Source organism: Pipistrellus hanaki, assembly GCF_964339955.1.
Source record: "Pipistrellus hanaki genome assembly, chromosome: 3".
Classification (NCBI taxonomy): Eukaryota; Metazoa; Chordata; class Mammalia; order Chiroptera; family Vespertilionidae; genus Pipistrellus; species Pipistrellus hanaki.
The window spans coordinates 87300728-87319316 of NC_140505.1; the positions used below are offsets into that span (position 1 = coordinate 87300728).

Sequence of the window (18589 nt, forward strand, 5' to 3'; positions counted from 1 at the left end):
GAATTTGTGTTTATCCAAGTCACTGGCCCAGGCAGGAAGGTAATATATGAAAAGGGACATTTTTGGAATAACTGTTTTTGAATTATGCTTATGAAATATATACTCTGCTATGGAGGACATGTGGGAAAACTACATTCTGACCGCATGACTAATTTTTTAAAGCCTTGCATAGAGAGAATTCTCCCCAAGAACACAGCTGGATTATTCCTTTGTGGACTGAATGTGTCAGTTATGAAGTGAACTAAAGTGAAATTTTATTCCATCATGGCAAAGTGAACTGAGCAACGGACACTGCAGCTAAGGTATTACATAGTAGTTCGTACACCAAGTACTATTATTTTATTAACTTTAAGAACATGTTTTACATAAAAACAAGCAACATCAAAAAAATCTCAGTTGATAAATGAAGATAATATACCACAGGTTACTTCATTCCACATTAACCTACATTTATTAGCTTACACTGAGAATTAGGAAAAAATTAGATCTCATTCCAGCTTTAATCATGTATACAAATCATTTGAATCATTTCATTAAGATTCTCAGAATAAAAAAAATTAACCTATGCCATCTGATCCATGCAGCAATTGATAAATTCAATATTTTCAAAGGAAACATTGAACTTTTTTCTTACACCAAATTGAAACCTTTCAGAAACTTGTATAAATTTATCAAATTCCTAACCCAACTTTTTAGTGTGCATGAGCCAAATTCTATTTAATTTCACACTCAGCTAATTCTTTAATCATTTTCTTTCCACCAGAATGAAAAATGCTATTATTAATTTCCTAATAAAACATTTTTAAAAGTTATAGAAGCTATGACTCTAACCTTGGACTGGTTTCAATTTCTTCTCATTTTTTTCTGAGAATACATCAAAGATTAATGTCAATGGCAAGTGAAAAATTGTCCCTAGAGAACTTCAAGGTCTTTTTCTTTACCACATTGAATTGGACTGGAATGTATTGACATTATAGCATCTTTATCATCACTTTTAAAGTCCTACTTTCTCTTGATACCAAATGTGAAAGCTTGTAGAACTATTATTTACTTTAAATTAATAAAGTGTATCACAGATAAAAATATACAATTTTACATTGAAGCAACATTATGAATATTGTTTCAGTTGACCAAAAAAGAATGTTGAGAAAATTTGCAGGTTGTTTTCATTGTAAAGATTGCTTTTCCTTTAGGGAAAAGGAATAAATGAGATCTCTCACTTGTCTCCAAGGACAAGATATCATGAACCTCATGATCAAAATGCTGCCAATTAGGAACTCCCTCACTGAGAAATGATCACTACAACTTCAGTGTGAAACCCAACAACAGAAGCAGCAGCAGCAGCAATAGGGATGGGGGTCGGGAGACAAAACCAAGGGGAAGAGAAGCCCACCCCAACCAGAAGCATTCTAAGTCTCTACGTTGACTTTCCTGTTTCTCACCAGTTTAAAACCTTTAATGTTACTCAATGTATGGTACTAAAGAGTAAAAGACTGGCTTAAAAGCACCTCCACCTCAAATATATAATTACACAAAAATTAAAGAATCTTGTAACAGTCCTTGGGACCCCATTTATTATTGTGTCTTGTATAAGCACCATTGAGCCATTTTAAAAGCACATTTGCAAGGGTCAAGTGTTTAGTGTGTCCTCAAGTGGTGTTGATTTATTTGCTTTAAAGCAACAAAACTTTAAAGTGTGCTAATTGACACTCTTCTGATCATATCTGAATCGACAAAAGTGTTATTTTTGGAAGTGTTTTGAATCACTATTTTCTCTAACAGACTAGAATGGCTTCCTGAAACTTGATGATTAAGTAAAGATATCCATATTTCCCAAAGAAGCATATATCTGACCCTTTATCACTACATGCAAAGTAAGGGTTCATCTGAGAGTATTTTTCCCAACTCCTAATGCAAGTGGCAGATAACACAAAGGAAAAGCGAGTCTTTGAACTGACCAACTTCAAGTTTTTAAAAACTTGATTGAGAAAAAAAATCATGTAAGACTTAAAAATGTAGTGATTTACAAATTATAGAAAAGATATGTTACCTATAATATATGCCAAGTGCATCATTATTTTTTTGAAACATACATCTAAATGGATGCATTAAAATCACCATCTTGGATCTTGGTAATTTCCAAACTTCTGAAATCTCAGTGAAGGAGAAGACATACCAGGTGTTGTTGTTATTTTCTCAGGAGCACTGGGCAGAGATAAGGAGGAAGCAAACCTTCATTCTGACACAGGCCCTCTAGAGCAAACCAGCTGGGGGCACCTTTTTATGGTTCAATTAAAAACCTTTGAAATCGTGTAAATTCAAGAGATTTTTACCCTGAGAAGGGCTAACTTAACAAAGTTCTCCCTCAAGCACAATTGCACTACTACAGGGGAATAGAGTTGTTGAATGGGTGCCCTTGGCCAACAAACCACTGTGATTTAATGGTATGAGCCTTGTGACTTGGTAGCTCTGTGACCTTCTAAGCCAAGCCAATTTTTCTTTCTTCTCTTTTTCCAACTGCAATATACTTCAAAGGTTAAAGGATTGCCATTTTAGCCTTTCTTCATGGATATATTGCTTTCTTCCAACAATATCTGATGGGGCTGTAAGCCACAATCCAGGGGGTTACTGAACAGTTGCATGAGGTCTCATGGAATACAAAACACCAAGCATTTTTAGTAGTTTATTTGCATTTTTTCTCTGCTTATTTTAATATGCACCATGTGTAAGTTAGATGAGGGCTACTGTAAAAACATTTTCAATGACTGAAATCTTACTTTTCCTTCTAATGATTTGGAGAAAACCGCATATTCATTGATTGTGATGAATAAAATGATTTCTGCTACAATGTTGCAAAAAATTGTTCATCAGTACAAACAGTTCTCATCTACAGAGATGATTTACACAATGCAAGTAATGAAAGCGCTTTCTTAACTAGTCTACTACTGAACTGAAAAGTTGAATCTTAAAATTTCCTTGAAAATACCATATGGCTAATTATGTATTAATAAAGGAAAGACAATCCCATCACCATACTAACACCATAAGAGCTATATTAAATACTTAGAAAAAAATATGGAAACACTTATGGCAATGATTAAAATGATAATTACAGAAGTACAATCCCATAATGGTACATATTTATTCTATGATGAAGTGAAAAAAAAAAAAAAGTCAATTTGGTTATAGAAATTCCTTAAAGAACACCATCACTTAATTATTTCAAACTTGAACTATCTCAAGAATGTCATGAAAAAAAATTTAGAAAGCATTGGCTAAAAGCAAAGCAGTCTGAATATACCAATGTAATCAGCATGCCTTGTGCTTGTCTGTTAACCCTTTGAGTACATTTCTGATATTCAGGATCTTGACAGCTTAATGCTGAAAAGATTGCATTCCATCTGATTACTCAACATTTCTACTTTACAGATCATATATACTGTTTATTCAGCATAGATCACAAATTCTTCAGCAATGCATTGGGCTCTCCGTGCTGAATGGGCCATACATTCTTCTGAGCTGTTCTCTGCTGTGTGCTGGGAAACACTCCCCAGCTTCCCATGGTCCACAGTCTCCCAACACTCGGGTAAAAAAAGGCTCACATGCACTGTAAGTTCTGTACACTAAATGTTATACCAACATATATAATGTAATTCAGAGAATGAAAGGAAAGTGACAATCTACTGTAGGTAGGTCTCTGCTCATAAGATTCTTCATAGTCACACATTTAGAGTTGAAGCCAAGTTATATGGCTACTCCAGTGTTACTTAGAATAGTGCTTTACTTCATAGTTCTAGACAAAGCAGTATTTCTGAATAGTTCTGAGTACTTCACTGATGTGGAATCTTTCTACACACCAACACCTTTCCTGGTTTTCTGACCTCACCCCAACCCCAAAATCTGACTGAGTTGTGCTACTTTGTGATATCGTATGCTGTCATTTCAGGACTCTATAAAAGGGGGAAAACTTTTAATAAATAATCTACTGCTTACATGTCAGGACAACACAGACTAAAGAAATAAACCTAAATGTAGAAGAGCAAAAAAATTGAGGGAACTATATTGTAAAAATCGTGACATGGTAGGACCTTAAAATCTATATTAATATAGGCCATAGTTTATGAGTTAAAGAGTAAAATGCAGCAATTAAAGACAAACGTGTATTTGAAAATACAGAAATGTTGAAGACCTTCTGATATTGAAATATATTCAAAACAGAGGCAGTAAGTTTTGTTCAGCTCTACATATGCAAATTTTGAGACCTCACTCTTTGATTGTCTCCTAGATCACAAAGCTGAGCAAACCTTAGGAGGACATTTGAGTTGGGTCCTTGCCTCCAAGACGCCATGGCTAGCCTTTTCTCTAAGCATCACAGTACTAGTAAAGCACAGGAGGCCCCCACTGAAATGTGACACATGCCAGAAGAAACTCAATGAAGACACAGGGTTAGGGATCAAGGTTTTGCCACAGGAGTGACAATTCAGGTGTCAGACAGGACTTGGTCCATAGAGAGAAAAATAACATGTCCCTCTAGATAGCTAAAGACAGCAGTATATAAAAAGGGCACCTGAGGGAATAGAAGTTTTATCTTCAGTGGTATCTTCCAGTTCTCCTAACCTGTTCTTCCTGGGAGAACATATGTAGAAAACCTAAAGGTACACAGGAAATGATCTTATCAGTGTTTTATTTCCTTAAAACCCATTTTAAAAAAATTCTAGATTGTTTTCTCACTGAGCTTTCTCCTTGGCCACCTTGCAAAACCATTTTGCCTCTGGTCTCTTGTGCCCTAGCACTCCTGTGTATGGATTTGATATTCTATGGATTTCACACTGAAGGCAGCAGTGCATGGAAAAGTAGGTGAGAAAAAGACCAGGATCTTGTTTCCTCTTTCTGTTTGAAATTCCAGCCCTATAGAGCACCTGGCAATTTATTGCTCTTTTCTACCAGTTTTTTATTGTTGTTGTTTTTTGTTTTGTTTTTTTCCTGTAGATGGCTCATACTGAGCAGGCAGACCCTCCCTCACCAAGCACAAGACAAGGTATGTGGTGCCTTCCCGAGGGTCTGCACTGGCACTAGCAGCAGCTGATGTGGAAGCAGCATTTCTGGAGCAATATCAACACATCTTCATATGGAGCCAGTTCTGGGGGAGGGGGCAGGCACCATCTCTTTTGTGGGCCAGGCTGTTTGCCACAGGCCCAATTTCCTCCACTTGGGATGCAGAACTCATGGCAGCTGAAAGCCATACCTCTAATGAGAAAAGTCTCTTTCTAAATAGGACTGTGAAGAAGAAAGGGATGTTTATGCCTAAGTTATAAAACGGCTATGATCTAAACCTACAGAAAAGGACAAGCAAGATATCATTCTAGGTGCCTTTCTTTCTGGATATTGCAGCATCTAAAAACACCCCTCGATCTGCAGCAAAATCAAGAAATGTGTCTATATGTCCAAAGGCCTGGAAAATTTCCTAAGGGTTCTCCACAAGCCATGCACTCAGAGTGTTAACATGTGCTTATTACATACTGCAGATCCTAGTTTGATGAAAATATTCATTGCTTTTAAATTTTAAAAAGTTGCAAAGTAGGCTTAACCCTTTGAGGATCTATTAGCAGCAGGTTGCCATCTTCACAAACAACATCTCTTATTCAGCAAAGGGAAATTATGACAAAGGTACCAGAAAACACATGTTCTGTTTCTGAGTGCTAGATAGATCAGATAAAACTGTTTTACATAATTTGGGGGGGAAATCAAAGAGTCTCAAAGGGTTAAGCTAGGACTTCGAGTAAAAGGGTCTTATTAAAAGGGCGAGTTTGGGGAGCGAACAGTCTCGGATGAGCTTGGGGAGTAGTCTTCAGATTCCGAGTTGAATTCAGGTGGAGCTGACTGTGCCTTGTATCGGCTCCTCACATCCTGGTTGCATCTTCGTCGGAAAACCTGCCTCTCCTTATCAAGAGCGGTGGTCTAGCAGGGGCATAAAATGAGAAAGAGGACAATTAGGCTGAAGGAAAGGGCACAAGAAACTCTGAAACATTTGAGGTTGGAAAAATACCCTGGCCAAATTAACCTATACATTATGGCTTACTTTTGTTGACAACAATTACCACTTTGGAGAACTCTCTGCTCCCCAAGTTGTAGCTGCTAAGAGCATTTGATCATGACATCAGCAGGCACAGGCAGGATGGATGATGTTGTGGGTTCAGTCCCCCCAAGTCCTCCCCATACTTCCCCTAACTCCACAGCCATGATCTCTGGTGGCACCTGTTCAGCCAGAGACCCCTGGTAAATGGGCATCCCAGGCCTATGTGTCTATCATGTGAGGATGCCAGACGTGCCTCATTTATCATCACTCAGCTCAAGGCAAGTGTATAATAAAGATAAAAAGTGATGAAGTTGTCAGACATGGAAACAGAACCACAAACTCATCCTGTTATTTTAGCACCTACTCCTTCTAAATTATCTTATTATCTGCTGATGAGGGAGTTTGGCTGAATCTCTGGGAAGAATTGTTTTAATTTTAATGAAACCAATGTTTGAAGTTGAAAATTGCTTTGAGTGCAATTAAACCAAATGGAAACTTTCCAAGGATATTACTTTGCAAAGTTCATTTTCATCATAGTATGTGGTGATTTATGAAACTGAGATTCAGTTCCGTAGGTATTCCAGCTCCTGGTCTCTAGTCCTCATTTTCCTGAGGTACCTCAGATGATCCCCAGGCTATGCGATCCAGCCACAACTCTGGAAGCTATTATGACATCAGAACTGGGAACAGCAGGCATAACTTCATTACAGATTTAATGGGTGTGAGAGGAATGGGGTCATTACAGAAAAGCCTTACACAGAGAGCAAAAGAGCAGGTACAAAACCTGATGAAAAATATAGAATACATATAAAAGCGTGAAGGCATCCTTGTTTGAAAGTCACTTTTTAAAAGCATGTAGCCTGGAGGTTATTCTGCTTTTAAGAGATTACTTATCCTCTACAGGGATATATACCACCATTTTTTCCTCTTGAAAATTTACTATTAGCTTCTTCAAAGAACAGAGATAAATTTATAGCTGGCCTGGTTCTGAGAACAAAGTGAAAACTACACCTCTCATACAACTGCAGTATAGCATTAGAGCAATCTTAGATCTAAAGTAGGGCAATCAAAGTTCTGATATGAACTAATAAAGAAGAAAAAAGAGGCAGCGTGTAGAACCGATAGAGTAAATGGCTTCATTAGGTTGAGCTGTGCTGCTTTAAAACTGTCCACAAATTGAATAACAGTTTTATAGACTCAATGAGGAAGATAAAGTTTAATAATTCATTTCTCATTTCACTAGATTGTTAATACAATTATTCAATAACTGATTTGTTGAAATGTCTATGTTTCAGTCTTTTACTTGTCAAATTTTATACCCACTGATTTTATGTTATTTCTAGCATCATAAACTCAAATTCCTAACTTTATTTAAAACACTGTAAAGTCACAGCACATGGTGTTTTGCTTTCTAAGCAAACTAAAAATACCTGTTTGTGCAAAAAACAGACATGTCTTTAGTCTGACTTACATCAAAACCATTCTGTAATTAATCCAAGAGTAATATAAACTCTTCTCGTGCTCATAAAAATATTTCTATTTCTATCTTCTTGAGAAAGAAAAAGTCCTTGTTATTGGACTTAATACTGACTAGTGAATGGAGGCTTTAGGATGTGGGGAGGAAGTGCATACTAGACTTGTAGGTAGGGATTTTGAGTCCTGCTCTGTCCACTGCTGGCTGTGTGAATCATTCACTCTGTTCTCAGTTAAATGAGGAGTAGGCCTAAACCCTTCCCACTCTCCCAGAGTTGCTGTAGGAAAGATAGATATGCAAATGCCTTCTACATAACTAAGATGGCCAAAAACAAAAGGGTTGGTTTTTGCCTCTTTCTTTCTTTACAATTTGGTATAAGATATTGTTTTAAAGTTAAGTAACTGCAGGCCAATGCAAAATAAATCTCATATTAGAACTTATCTCAGTCTTCCCCTCCCCCACTCTCACTGGCACCTTCTCCATATTTAACTCATTTCCCCATAATTTACTCAGTTACATCAAGTCACTCTCTTGACTTCAGCCACTGAAATAGTTCATTTCTTTACAAATACCATAATGTTGTTTATGCAGAAGTTGGTGACAGTGTTGAGTCCATGCTGGGATAGTCCCTTTCCCCTCAGTTTTACTTTCATTTTCCTACATCTTTATAAGGGCAATCCTATTCTCTTCCTTATTTGTCCCTCTGCTTAGAGAACCCTTGCCCCATTCCTTTTAACTGGCCAGTTCTTGCCACTCCTAGAAATTTCAGTAGTTAGTAGCTTTATAATTGCTCATATTTGTAGGTGACACTTGGTGCTTAAATGCCTCTGTGCTTTCAGGTGGCATATAAGCCAGTTTACCAATTATTTTTTGGGAAAATATCATGTCATGATCACATGTCATGGAATAAGGATGTGGTGGCTGTTTTTATTGCATTTATAGACTTAAAGAAGTGAAAGAGAATTTATAAAGCATCTTTGTCCAATGCTTTGCCTTTCCAGGCCAAGGTCTGCATGCCAGGATCCATTGTACATACAATTCCATTTTGAACCTGTAAATTCCTAGGGAGCCATGAGTGTGATGACAGAGAGGCAATTTCCTACTCCCCCAAGTTCTTGCAATATTCTCAAAAGCCACATAATGTTTAAGGCTCCTAACTGACTTGCTCTCAAAGATGCTCCAGAAGATGTTATTGTACACAGGCTTCTCCTCATACTCACTCTGCTTCCAGCTCCATGGACTGTGGCTGGTTTTAAATACTTCTTCCTTCCATGTGTTCCCTTGAAACCTGGTACAGTTATCACTATGCATCCTGCCTAGGTCATAGTTAACTCTAATCTACTGTCTTTCTGGTTACATTGTAGATACTCTGGAGGGCAAGATCAAGTTTTGGGTATCCTCTTTGTGCTCTCCACAGTTCATGGCACACAGCAGATATCTACAAAGTCTGTGCTTTTGAAATATAGGAAAGTGCAACAGGGGTCACAACATTTGCCTCCTGAGCACTGAAACCCTAGTCCATCTGACACACAGCTGACCCTTAGGTCTGATTTATTTAGAATTTCTCATAAAGTCCATTTCCTTATCATAACATTCACAACATGCCTACAATAAAAATTTCCAGCCCTAACCGGTTTGGCTCAGTGGATAGAGTGTTGGCCTGCGGACTGAAAGGTCCCAGGTTTGATTCCTGTCAAGGGCATGTACCTTGCTTGGTTGCAGGCAAAACCCCCATAGGAGGTGTGCAGGAGGCAGCTGATAGATGTTTCTAACTTTCTATCCCTCTCTCTTCCTCTCTGTAAATAATCAATAAAATATTTTTAAAAAACATTTCCAGTGTCTAGTTTCTTTTATTAATCAAAATGATACAATAACATCAGCATACTCACTGTTACTCATTTGATTTTCTTACACAGCATCCATTTACTCTGTCTAGGTTAACCATTCCTCATTTTCTTTTTGGACTTCCTTTACTACCTTACTCGGTGGTTCCCATGAAGGTGATCCTACCCCCGTCTCTGAGATGGGGCCAGGTGGGTTGGTGACCCAGGAGCAAACCTGAGGCCCTCTCATTCCTCAGTACCCATGACTGGAAGGATGGGCACTCAACCCAGCTGAGAGAACATAGGAGACTTTTGCTGGGACTTCATATTTATAATGAATCCTAACTTGGGGAGGATAGTAGGCCTAGAGCGACTTCCCACATCATGATACTACATGAAGCTCCAAACTAAAACCAACACAAGGATGGGGAGTGGAGGGATGAAAATACACCAAATTCTGAGTGCTGAATCTAACCCATCTTTAAAGCCAGATTTTATAAAATAAAAAATTTCCTTTTTGCTTAAGCCAGTTTGGTTTGGGTTTTCCTGATTTGCAATCAAAACAGTCCTACTGGGTATATGTGTGAATGTACTTTAATCACACTCACTTCTACATCTTGGCTCAAGGTGTTCAGCAACCTGAAATTACTTTTCTTCCTACCTGCCTATTCAAATTTATCTATTTCCCAAGATTTAATAAAATTTCACCTCCAACATTGCCCCGTTTCTTTCCAAATCCCTCAGGCAATCATCCTTGACCAAACTCTTGTCACTGATTGTACATAGGATCCTTATTATCTTTTCTGTGCTTATTCCCCAAATAACATGCAAGCTTCTCCGTGGTAGAAACTGAAACTTGCATTTTCAGAATGCCTAGCAGACTGTGGCACACATATTAGGGACTTATTAAATATTTCTTAATTAATATAGAATTAAATGTTTTAGGTAATTAAGTACTTTCTAAGTAACAAAACAGGACCCAAAACAACAAGAGTAAGAAGCTACATGTGCTGGGACCGATTTGGCTCAATGGATAGAGCGTCGGCTTGGAGACTGAAGGGTCCCGGGTTCGATTCCGGTCAAGGGCATGTACCTTGGTTGCGGGAATATCCCCAGTAGGGGGTGTGCAAGAGGCAGCTGATCGATGACTCTCTCTCATCAATGTTTCTAACTCTCTATCTCCCTCCCTTCCTTTCTGTATAAAATCAATAAAATATATTTTTTTAAAAAAGAAGTTAGATGTATTATGGGTCAATATTTAAGAATACAATTTTACATTTCAGATATGATCAAATGCTTATAATAGATAAAGTTAATATTCTCTTATATATTTATTTACTCACAGCAACTATTAAAGTCCAGTTATTTATCACAGTAAGCATTGTAATATATGAAACCTTTAGAATTTTCATTATGGATATAAAATTATGTGCAAGTTAAATCTTTACAACTGAATTCTGTAGTCTCTGTGTGTAGTTCAGGACAGATGAATTCAGCAAGAAAATAGAGCAATGTGCTAAGACATAATTTTTAAATATGATTTGCCCCCATAAAAGCATTTGAAATGTAAGATTTTCTCTGACATGCTTCATCACAAATATAAATTCTGAGCCCTTCTAACATTTCTTAAAGGCTGTTTTCCTCTTTATCAACCACAGAAAATCCCCAGATTTTAAGCAAATGGGGTCTCTCCTCTCTAATGCTTATCTTTCAAAGGTAAGTTTGTCTGCAGGTATTGTCTTGATATGCCCTTAAAACTTCCTAACAGGCTTATTATTTTATCAATTATTTTCCTCATGATTTATAGCTTTGTTGGAACCAACATGAATAAAATTTCCAAATGTTTCCTCAGAAATTTACCACTTCGTTAAGAGCTCAAAGATAATCCGAAGTCCATATTATTACATTTTGGGGCTAATTGTCAGAGATTGTGAGCAAGAAATCTCTAGAGATGCTGGAGTTGACCAGTAATAACCAAATATGATGCTCTAACCTAGTTGCTTAAAATAGGTATTTATTAAGGACTGCTATGCTGTGTAATGGGCATAGCTAAATAAGAGTGGACTAAGGATCCTAGTAAACAGAATAAATAGTTGACCAAATAAAATGATATAAAGAAACTAATATAAACCTGTCCTACATAGAAGAAACACTTCATAACTCCACCTCAGAATGTAAACCTTTGGTTATCACAGTGTCCCTAAAGGCTGCTAGATCAAGTATGAAAACTGAGGAATGGTAAAATAATGTCATAACCTTAGCAACTCCAGTAGCTGCATACATATTATAGTAGTTGGAAATCTTAGATAAAATAATGTTTTGGTTCCTGCTGTAAGACTAGGCATGCATAAATGAAAGACGGTATTTGCCTAATACCAAGGAAATTTATTCCACCAATAGATATATCTATTGAATTGGGTCAGTGGCCTCCTTTGTTACAATGAAATGACTATATGCTCCACATGGTACTCAGGTATTTTAAGCCCTTATTTAAGACATTAAATTTGGAAATCAGCATAAGTGCATAAGACATTAGCCGTCTGGAATATCTATGCAATGTTAAAGGAAAAATAGAGCATGGGAGAGAAAGGTCAGGAATGAACTGCAAATGTGAACCAGAACATTAGCTTTGTTTTTATTGGTCTGTGCTGCCCATCACTGTAATTCTTGTCTTGTCTGGCAGCCTTAGCTTAATCCACTTTGGAAGCAGCAGTAGCAGGAAGTCAGGAGAGCTAGCTTTTTATCCTAGCTCAGCTAACATGACCATAGACATGTTTCTAACCACAGAACCCCAATTTCCCAGTCCATGTGAAGGTGGGTATAGTCTTCTAGGGAAACTTTCACGTATAAAATACTAGTAATAAGCTTAATATCAACATCAGTCTACTGTAATGGGTGATGTTTTTCTTTTACCAAAAAATAGGCCTTCCAGTCTATGGATCAAAAACACTTCCATTTTGCAGCACCTGTAGGACTGGCAAAGGATATGCCTAATTGAAGTTGTGAAGCAATGTTTTCTATCCTGGTGGTCATGTTTGGATTTAAATAACTGCATTTTTCATGGGCACGCATTGACTGCTTTTCCTTTTTGCTTTTCTTAATTTATTACCAATCATTTCATTAATAAAAGAACAATTTTGTGCATGTTGCCTTTTAACCCATCCATTATTCATGCTCCCTGGAAGGTGGAACAGGTGAGGCTTCAGCATTCATCTCAGAGCCCTTTCTCTCACTCACCCTCACTCTGCAGGGACTGAGTTACTACTTGCTTGACACTTCAGGAATGTGTTTGGCTTGCTAGTCAAGTCAAACTGACAAATTGATTGAAATATCCATCCTCTTTTTTTTTTTTTTGGCTTACTGGCAGGGTTATTAAGATTTTGTTTTGCTTCAATATTCTTTTGGGGTCTCACCAGGAAATGCAAGTATCTAGATATATGACATGGTGTTACCCTAAAGTGAAGGTGACCATTACAATGGCAAATAAAAGCCTCGTGGAATGAAAACCAGTGGCCTGCTAAGCTACCTTTTAGGTCCAACTCTCTTAAATGTGAATCATTGGTCCCCTGGGCAGAGCTGCCCCCACAATTCTCCACCATTTCTTATAGTAGGCTCCTGCTATTGATGTGTGTGTGTGTGTGTGTGTGTGTGTGTGTGTGTGTATGTGTGTGTGTGTTTATAGAATCCCAAACTGGCCTAGCTCTACAATGGCCTCTCATTAGAGGGTTAAAATCATAGCCACTTCTTGAACTCAGGCTTCTATAGGACATAGATCATGTGTTTCCTCTGCTTTGCAGCTCCTGATTTTCTCATAGTTGAAGCTAAATTGAGCTGCCATGCTGTTTTTCCTTCATCATCCTAGTAAACTAGAGAAGAACCACAGATGTAGTTTATCTTAAAATAAATCTATAAAGTTCAGAACTTACTAAACAGGTAAGTTAGGGTGTAACTCCTTTCATTACAAAAACAATGTTTTGCTATTCCCAAAGACTTGCTATAAATGGGATGCTATTCTAGAGCATCTCATTTAATTTCATTGTCCAAACTTTAATTTATTCCAAACTCTTCAAAAACACATTTATCCTATCAACTTCTCCTTCATTGGAAAGTTGAATCATTAATTAAATAATTTAACAAATATTTATGAAGGCTCTAGTATGTGCCAGGCATTCCATGAGGTGGTGGAGATACAGTTTTTAACAAGCTTACCAGGTGGTGCCTTTTAATTTGGAAACATCCCCTTCCCCAGAACAAGACTTAAAGAACTTCTGGAAAGACCAAATAATTAATATTTTAGAATTTGCAGGCCATATGGTTATTTGACACTACCTTAACTCCACTGCTACAGAGCAAAAGCAGCCACAGACAATTTAGAAATAAATGGGTATGGCTGTGTTCCAGTAAAACTTTATTTACAAAGACAGGCAATGAGCCAGATTTGGCTGATTGGCTATAGTTTGCCAATTTCTGCCTTAGAGGATAACATTTTAAACTTAAACTTCATCGGGATTTTTGGCTGTAGTCTCCTTTAAGTAAAATGTAATACCACAAATACTAGGGAATAATATCAGCAGTTTACCCCCATCAGAGCATCAAAAAAGATCATGGTTCTACTTTAATAGCAATTGCTTTTATCTGAAGCAGTGGTCGGCATACTCATTAGTCAACAGTACAAGGATTGAAATTGCTTTTAAGAGCCAAAATTTTTAAACTTAAATTTCTTCTAACACCACTTCTTTAAAATAGACTCGCCCAGGCCATGGCATTTTGTGGAAGAGCCATACTCAAGAGGCCAAAGACCTGCATGTGGCTCTCGAGCTGCAGTTTGATGACCACAGGTCTGGAGAGAAATAAATTTTTCTCAAGAAAATCTGTGTCAAGTGTGGAAGATTTTTTTTTTTTTTTCTGGAAGTAAGGGAAACCCTGAAAAGCCATCTTTCCTGGGTCCCCCTGGGCCTGTGAAGGCACTTTAGCATAGGTACTCACTTAATCCTCACCACAGATTTCTCATTTCTACCTGTGCGGAAACTGAAAATCAGAGAAAGAATATGTAACATGGCCTGGGTCACACCGCAGAAAGCAGGACAGGCTGGATTCAACACCAGGGCTTCTGGACAACAAAGTGGTAAACTCTACACGCTCTGCACTACCAATAAAACATTGAACAGTGAGCAACCCATTTCACTATTCCTGTTTTTCCTTCAATGACCATTTTAGAACTATAATACTAGCTATCCCTATCTTCTGAGCCTGTTGGCCTAATAATTCACTTTTTAGCATCAGGGTATAGCTACCAAGCCCCTCGGAGTTTCCTGATACTTTCCGTTGTAAATCACGGTTTGGTGGTTTTTAAGTTTAGATCTATGCTTTTCTGTGTTAAGCTTTCTGGTACAGGGAAGGGGAGTGTGAGAACAACAGCACCTGCCCTCCTTCCTGCAGGGCTCTGACATTCAGCAGGGAATATCTTCCCAATGGGCAGAGCAAGGCCCAGGCAGCTTTCCACAAAGCAGCCTGCAAGGCATTGCAGCTTGCTGTGTATCTCTGTGGTTGGCTGTGGCTCCCTGAGGAGCCCTTCTCACACCAGGCTGCAGTTCCTCTCTGCCTTCACAGGAACCTATTTTTAAACCTGTGCTGAGCAAGATACATTTAACTGACCCCATTCCTTTTAACAACTGAGCATGACAGTATTTAATAGCCTAGCAAAGACTGTGTGTGCTTCCACCGCTCTGCCTCATTACTCACTGTTTCAAGATGATGCTCCAATCCAATATGCACACTGGAGTCAGGTCATGCCTGGGAACTCAAATACCCTTTTGTCCTAGCTCACCTCCTCAGTTAGCATTTTTAGCTTGTCTTGTTTTGGTATTTGCCTTATTTAATTGGGCTACTCCATTCTGATTGTTGCCTTGTTCTGCAAATGTGGAAGAATTCTTTTCCTGTGTTGTCAGCCATAGCACCTGCCACAGTGACAGCTTCACTCGAGAAAGGCAGAAATGTGTGTTATCACATCCTCTTTGGATAAGCACACATTTTCAGGAGGGGAAAATGTAACAAGGTAAAAATGTTTTCTAGTGGCTTGTAGGAGGGCCATGAGGGATGCAATGTCCCAGGAAGCTCATTCCTGGAAGAGTGTCCCCCAGACTGGCTGACAAGAGCAAGGTCTTCTTGAAAAATCAGCCGAGCAGGATGCTACTCCCCTGGGTGCAACTAGGAAGCAGCTCTGTTAATTGGCAGGAGGATGAAGGTGAGAAAGAAGAAAATTCATGCCCACCTTTCCTCTGTTATCACCAAAAAAGCCTATTAAGAGGGACAGACAATTCTGGGCACCAAGAAGAGGCTCTTTCTTCAGCCTATGCCCTGATGTGAGCAGATTTACAAAAAGTAAGGGGTGCTCGCAAGGGCTGTGCTCAGAATAGTGAAAACAGCCATAGTACCTGTAAACATAAGGATGGGGAGGGATTGTTTATGTAAGAGAGTTGGCTGCTGCTATTGTTTAGTTCGACAAATACTCCCACTTCTGTGGAGATAAAAAGCAAGCACTTGCAATCAGTGAGGAGAGTGAGTTTGTTCTGGGGCTAAATGACATTATAAAACTTCCTAGTTAAGTATATATGCCAATGAGATTTTAGCATCATTTCTCCAATTTAGCTTTACATACTGGGCATGCTGTTTCATATAGCATTAACTATCAACATTGTTGTTACTGCCCCCAGCTGGAAAACAGAGCAGTTTATGGGTGAAAGAAAAAGACATTATCTCCCATCTGCTCCTGCCCATTATTCAGGGATGTGTCATTTGTCTGCTGACAGGACCATCACCAAGATTTTAGTCAAATGGCCTTTTTATACTGGCTACATTTATTAATTATTGTGTTTACTTGGTATTTTGCTCCCATCCTTAATCTCACAAATTTAGTGATATCATTTTCTAAAGTTTTTTAATTAGATTAATTTATATGTCTAATTTTTATTCTACAAATGGGCACAACTGTAATTAGATATATTTTATGCCTATTTTTAATTGTATATAAACTTTACTCATATATTTTTGGTTAATATGCTGAAGTGAGGGGACATACAATAAAAAACGGATGAAACATGTTGTGATTCAATTTATATAAAGGACAAAACCAGGCAAAACTAATTAATGCAGATAGAGTCCAGGTCAGTGTTTACGCTGGGGGCTACGTGACCTTCCCGGAAGGGCCTGGAGGTAGAGAGGGGCTTGGGGTACTAGAAATATTCTGTGTCTGGTCTGGGTACTGCTTACAGGGGCATGTACAATTTGTGAAAATTTGTTGAGATATTCATTCATGATATGTGCTCTCTTCTGAATATGTATTGTCTTCCAGTAAAATGTAAAAGATAGGTGGATCATATTCACATAAAAAGTAAAAAGGAAGAATCTTCCCAAAGACAAATTAGGACAAATTATTAACTGAATATTTTCACACTCTCACTTCCCCCCCGAAAGAAGGTTAAAATAAAACAGAGCTCTTTCTGCATTTATAAAGCTATTTTATTCAGGTAAATGAAATGGTTGATGTGCAACTCCTGCATGAATATCTGTCTAGAAGATACAAATAACCTTTTAATGTAAAACAAACTGAAATATTTTGTTGAAGTTTGGGTATTTGCTTGCTTTAAACAGACTTAGAAATTATCATGATTATAATATATTTGGATGGGTTGTCACAGTGTGACCTTTTCTACTTCCTTAAATCCTTTGTTTTGAGTGTCTATTATAGAAAAAAGCTAGGAGCAATAATTGTTGGTTAGAATGGTATATACAAGATGAGGCAAAGTAGATTTACAGTTGTGATATAAGAGAGTTTATTCTTGTATTATTGTTAGTTAACTTTTGCATTATTTTCATATGAAAAACTGCAAATCTACTTTTGCCCCACCCGTATATGTGTGTGGAGCACACACTTTTTTTCTTCTTTCCTTCCTTTCTTCCTTCCTTCCTTCCTTTCTTCCTTCCTTCCTTCCTTCCTTCCTTCCTTCCTTCCTTCCTTCCTTCCTTCCTTCCTTCCTTCCTTCCTTCCTTCCTTTACAATTTAGTAGGCCAATCCATGAAATGACATCAGGAAGACACCACATTACTGAGCTAGGTTCCATCATTTGGGAGAAATAAGTGCCAAACCAAGTGGAATTTTTCTTAACAAATGCTAAGAGGTAGAACTTTACTTAGAAATCATTTCAGAAATGTTAAGATGGAAAAAAGTTCCTTAGGGCTTCTCAGAGTTCATTTCTCACATCATCAAAAATCATCCTGCCTGCGGATAACTTAAAGAGGCACACACAATGCTCCTTGAAGGAAATGTCAGGGCAGTTGGCTGGAATAGAAAAACAATTGGATAGAATTCTTAACCCCATAAAAAAATGATACCTCCCATAGTACCTTTTGCTTGCGCGGATAAGCCAGCTAAGTAATCTGACAGTTATAGAATATTGAAAAATAAATTCATGCAATAGCTAGTACATAAAAGGGTTTCCAGGGGGAGAGAGGTAACAATAAAATGAAAACAAAAGAAAATAAAAAGGTGGAAAATTTAAAAACACAAGCTCATCAACACACACAATGCATTCTATAGCTCGTTGTTACTTGAAGGAACTTCTACTACTAAAGCGTAAATGCATTGTTTCATTCATCTAGTAAGTTCAAGATAGGGCTTGATGACTTTAAAATGACAGTATATACTTCTATAGAACATATACTATGATACTACTGTTGCTCCATTTGTTAAGGGACAGAAGAGCACTAGAAGTCATTCTTTAATTGGCAACATCAGGAAAATGCTTTGGCATTTACACTAAATATACTGTCCTTTTAACTGTAAGGGAAATTGATACTGAGCATATGCAATGGAAAGAAAGCTGGCAAATGTCAGTGTGAATAATGGGTGAAAAAAAAGGAATGAGGGGGTGTGGCATCTCAATCAAGAATAAAATGAAACTGATAAAGCAGCATATGGACTGGATAACAAATCAAAAGCATGTTTATCCACTGAAGGAACTGGTTAATGGAGACTGCCAGCACGTTGCCATGGAAACACTGACTGTTGAGCTGCACCATCTCATACCTTATCCAATACATTCCTGGTTGTTGGTAGTAGTCCAAAGACCCTGATCTCTTGATGGTAAACCCGTGGTCCAGCTGAGCAGAGAGAAATGGGGCAACTCAGTGGATCGACATTGTGCTAAAGAATTAAGA

At 37.9% G+C, this 18589-nt stretch overlaps 1 protein-coding gene across 9 annotated transcripts in view; it reads right to left on the bottom strand.

Moving 5' to 3' along the window:
• Positions 1-316: 316 nt before the first annotated feature.
• Positions 317-18589, bottom strand: part of DCLK1 (doublecortin like kinase 1) — a 376814-nt gene continuing 358541 nt past the window's right edge. For 5 of the 9 annotated variants that reach the window (XM_084879549.1, XM_084879548.1, XM_084879552.1 and 2 more), the window contains one exon: positions 317-5958. In XM_084879549.1, the coding sequence (XP_084735675.1) occupies positions 5794-5958 (165 nt within the window). In that variant the 3' untranslated portion in view covers positions 317-5793. Of the gene's footprint in view, positions 5959-18281; positions 18533-18589 lie in introns of those variants that run through there. The other 4 variants (XM_084879551.1, XM_084879550.1, XM_084879555.1 and 1 more) reach the window with 2 other exon arrangements.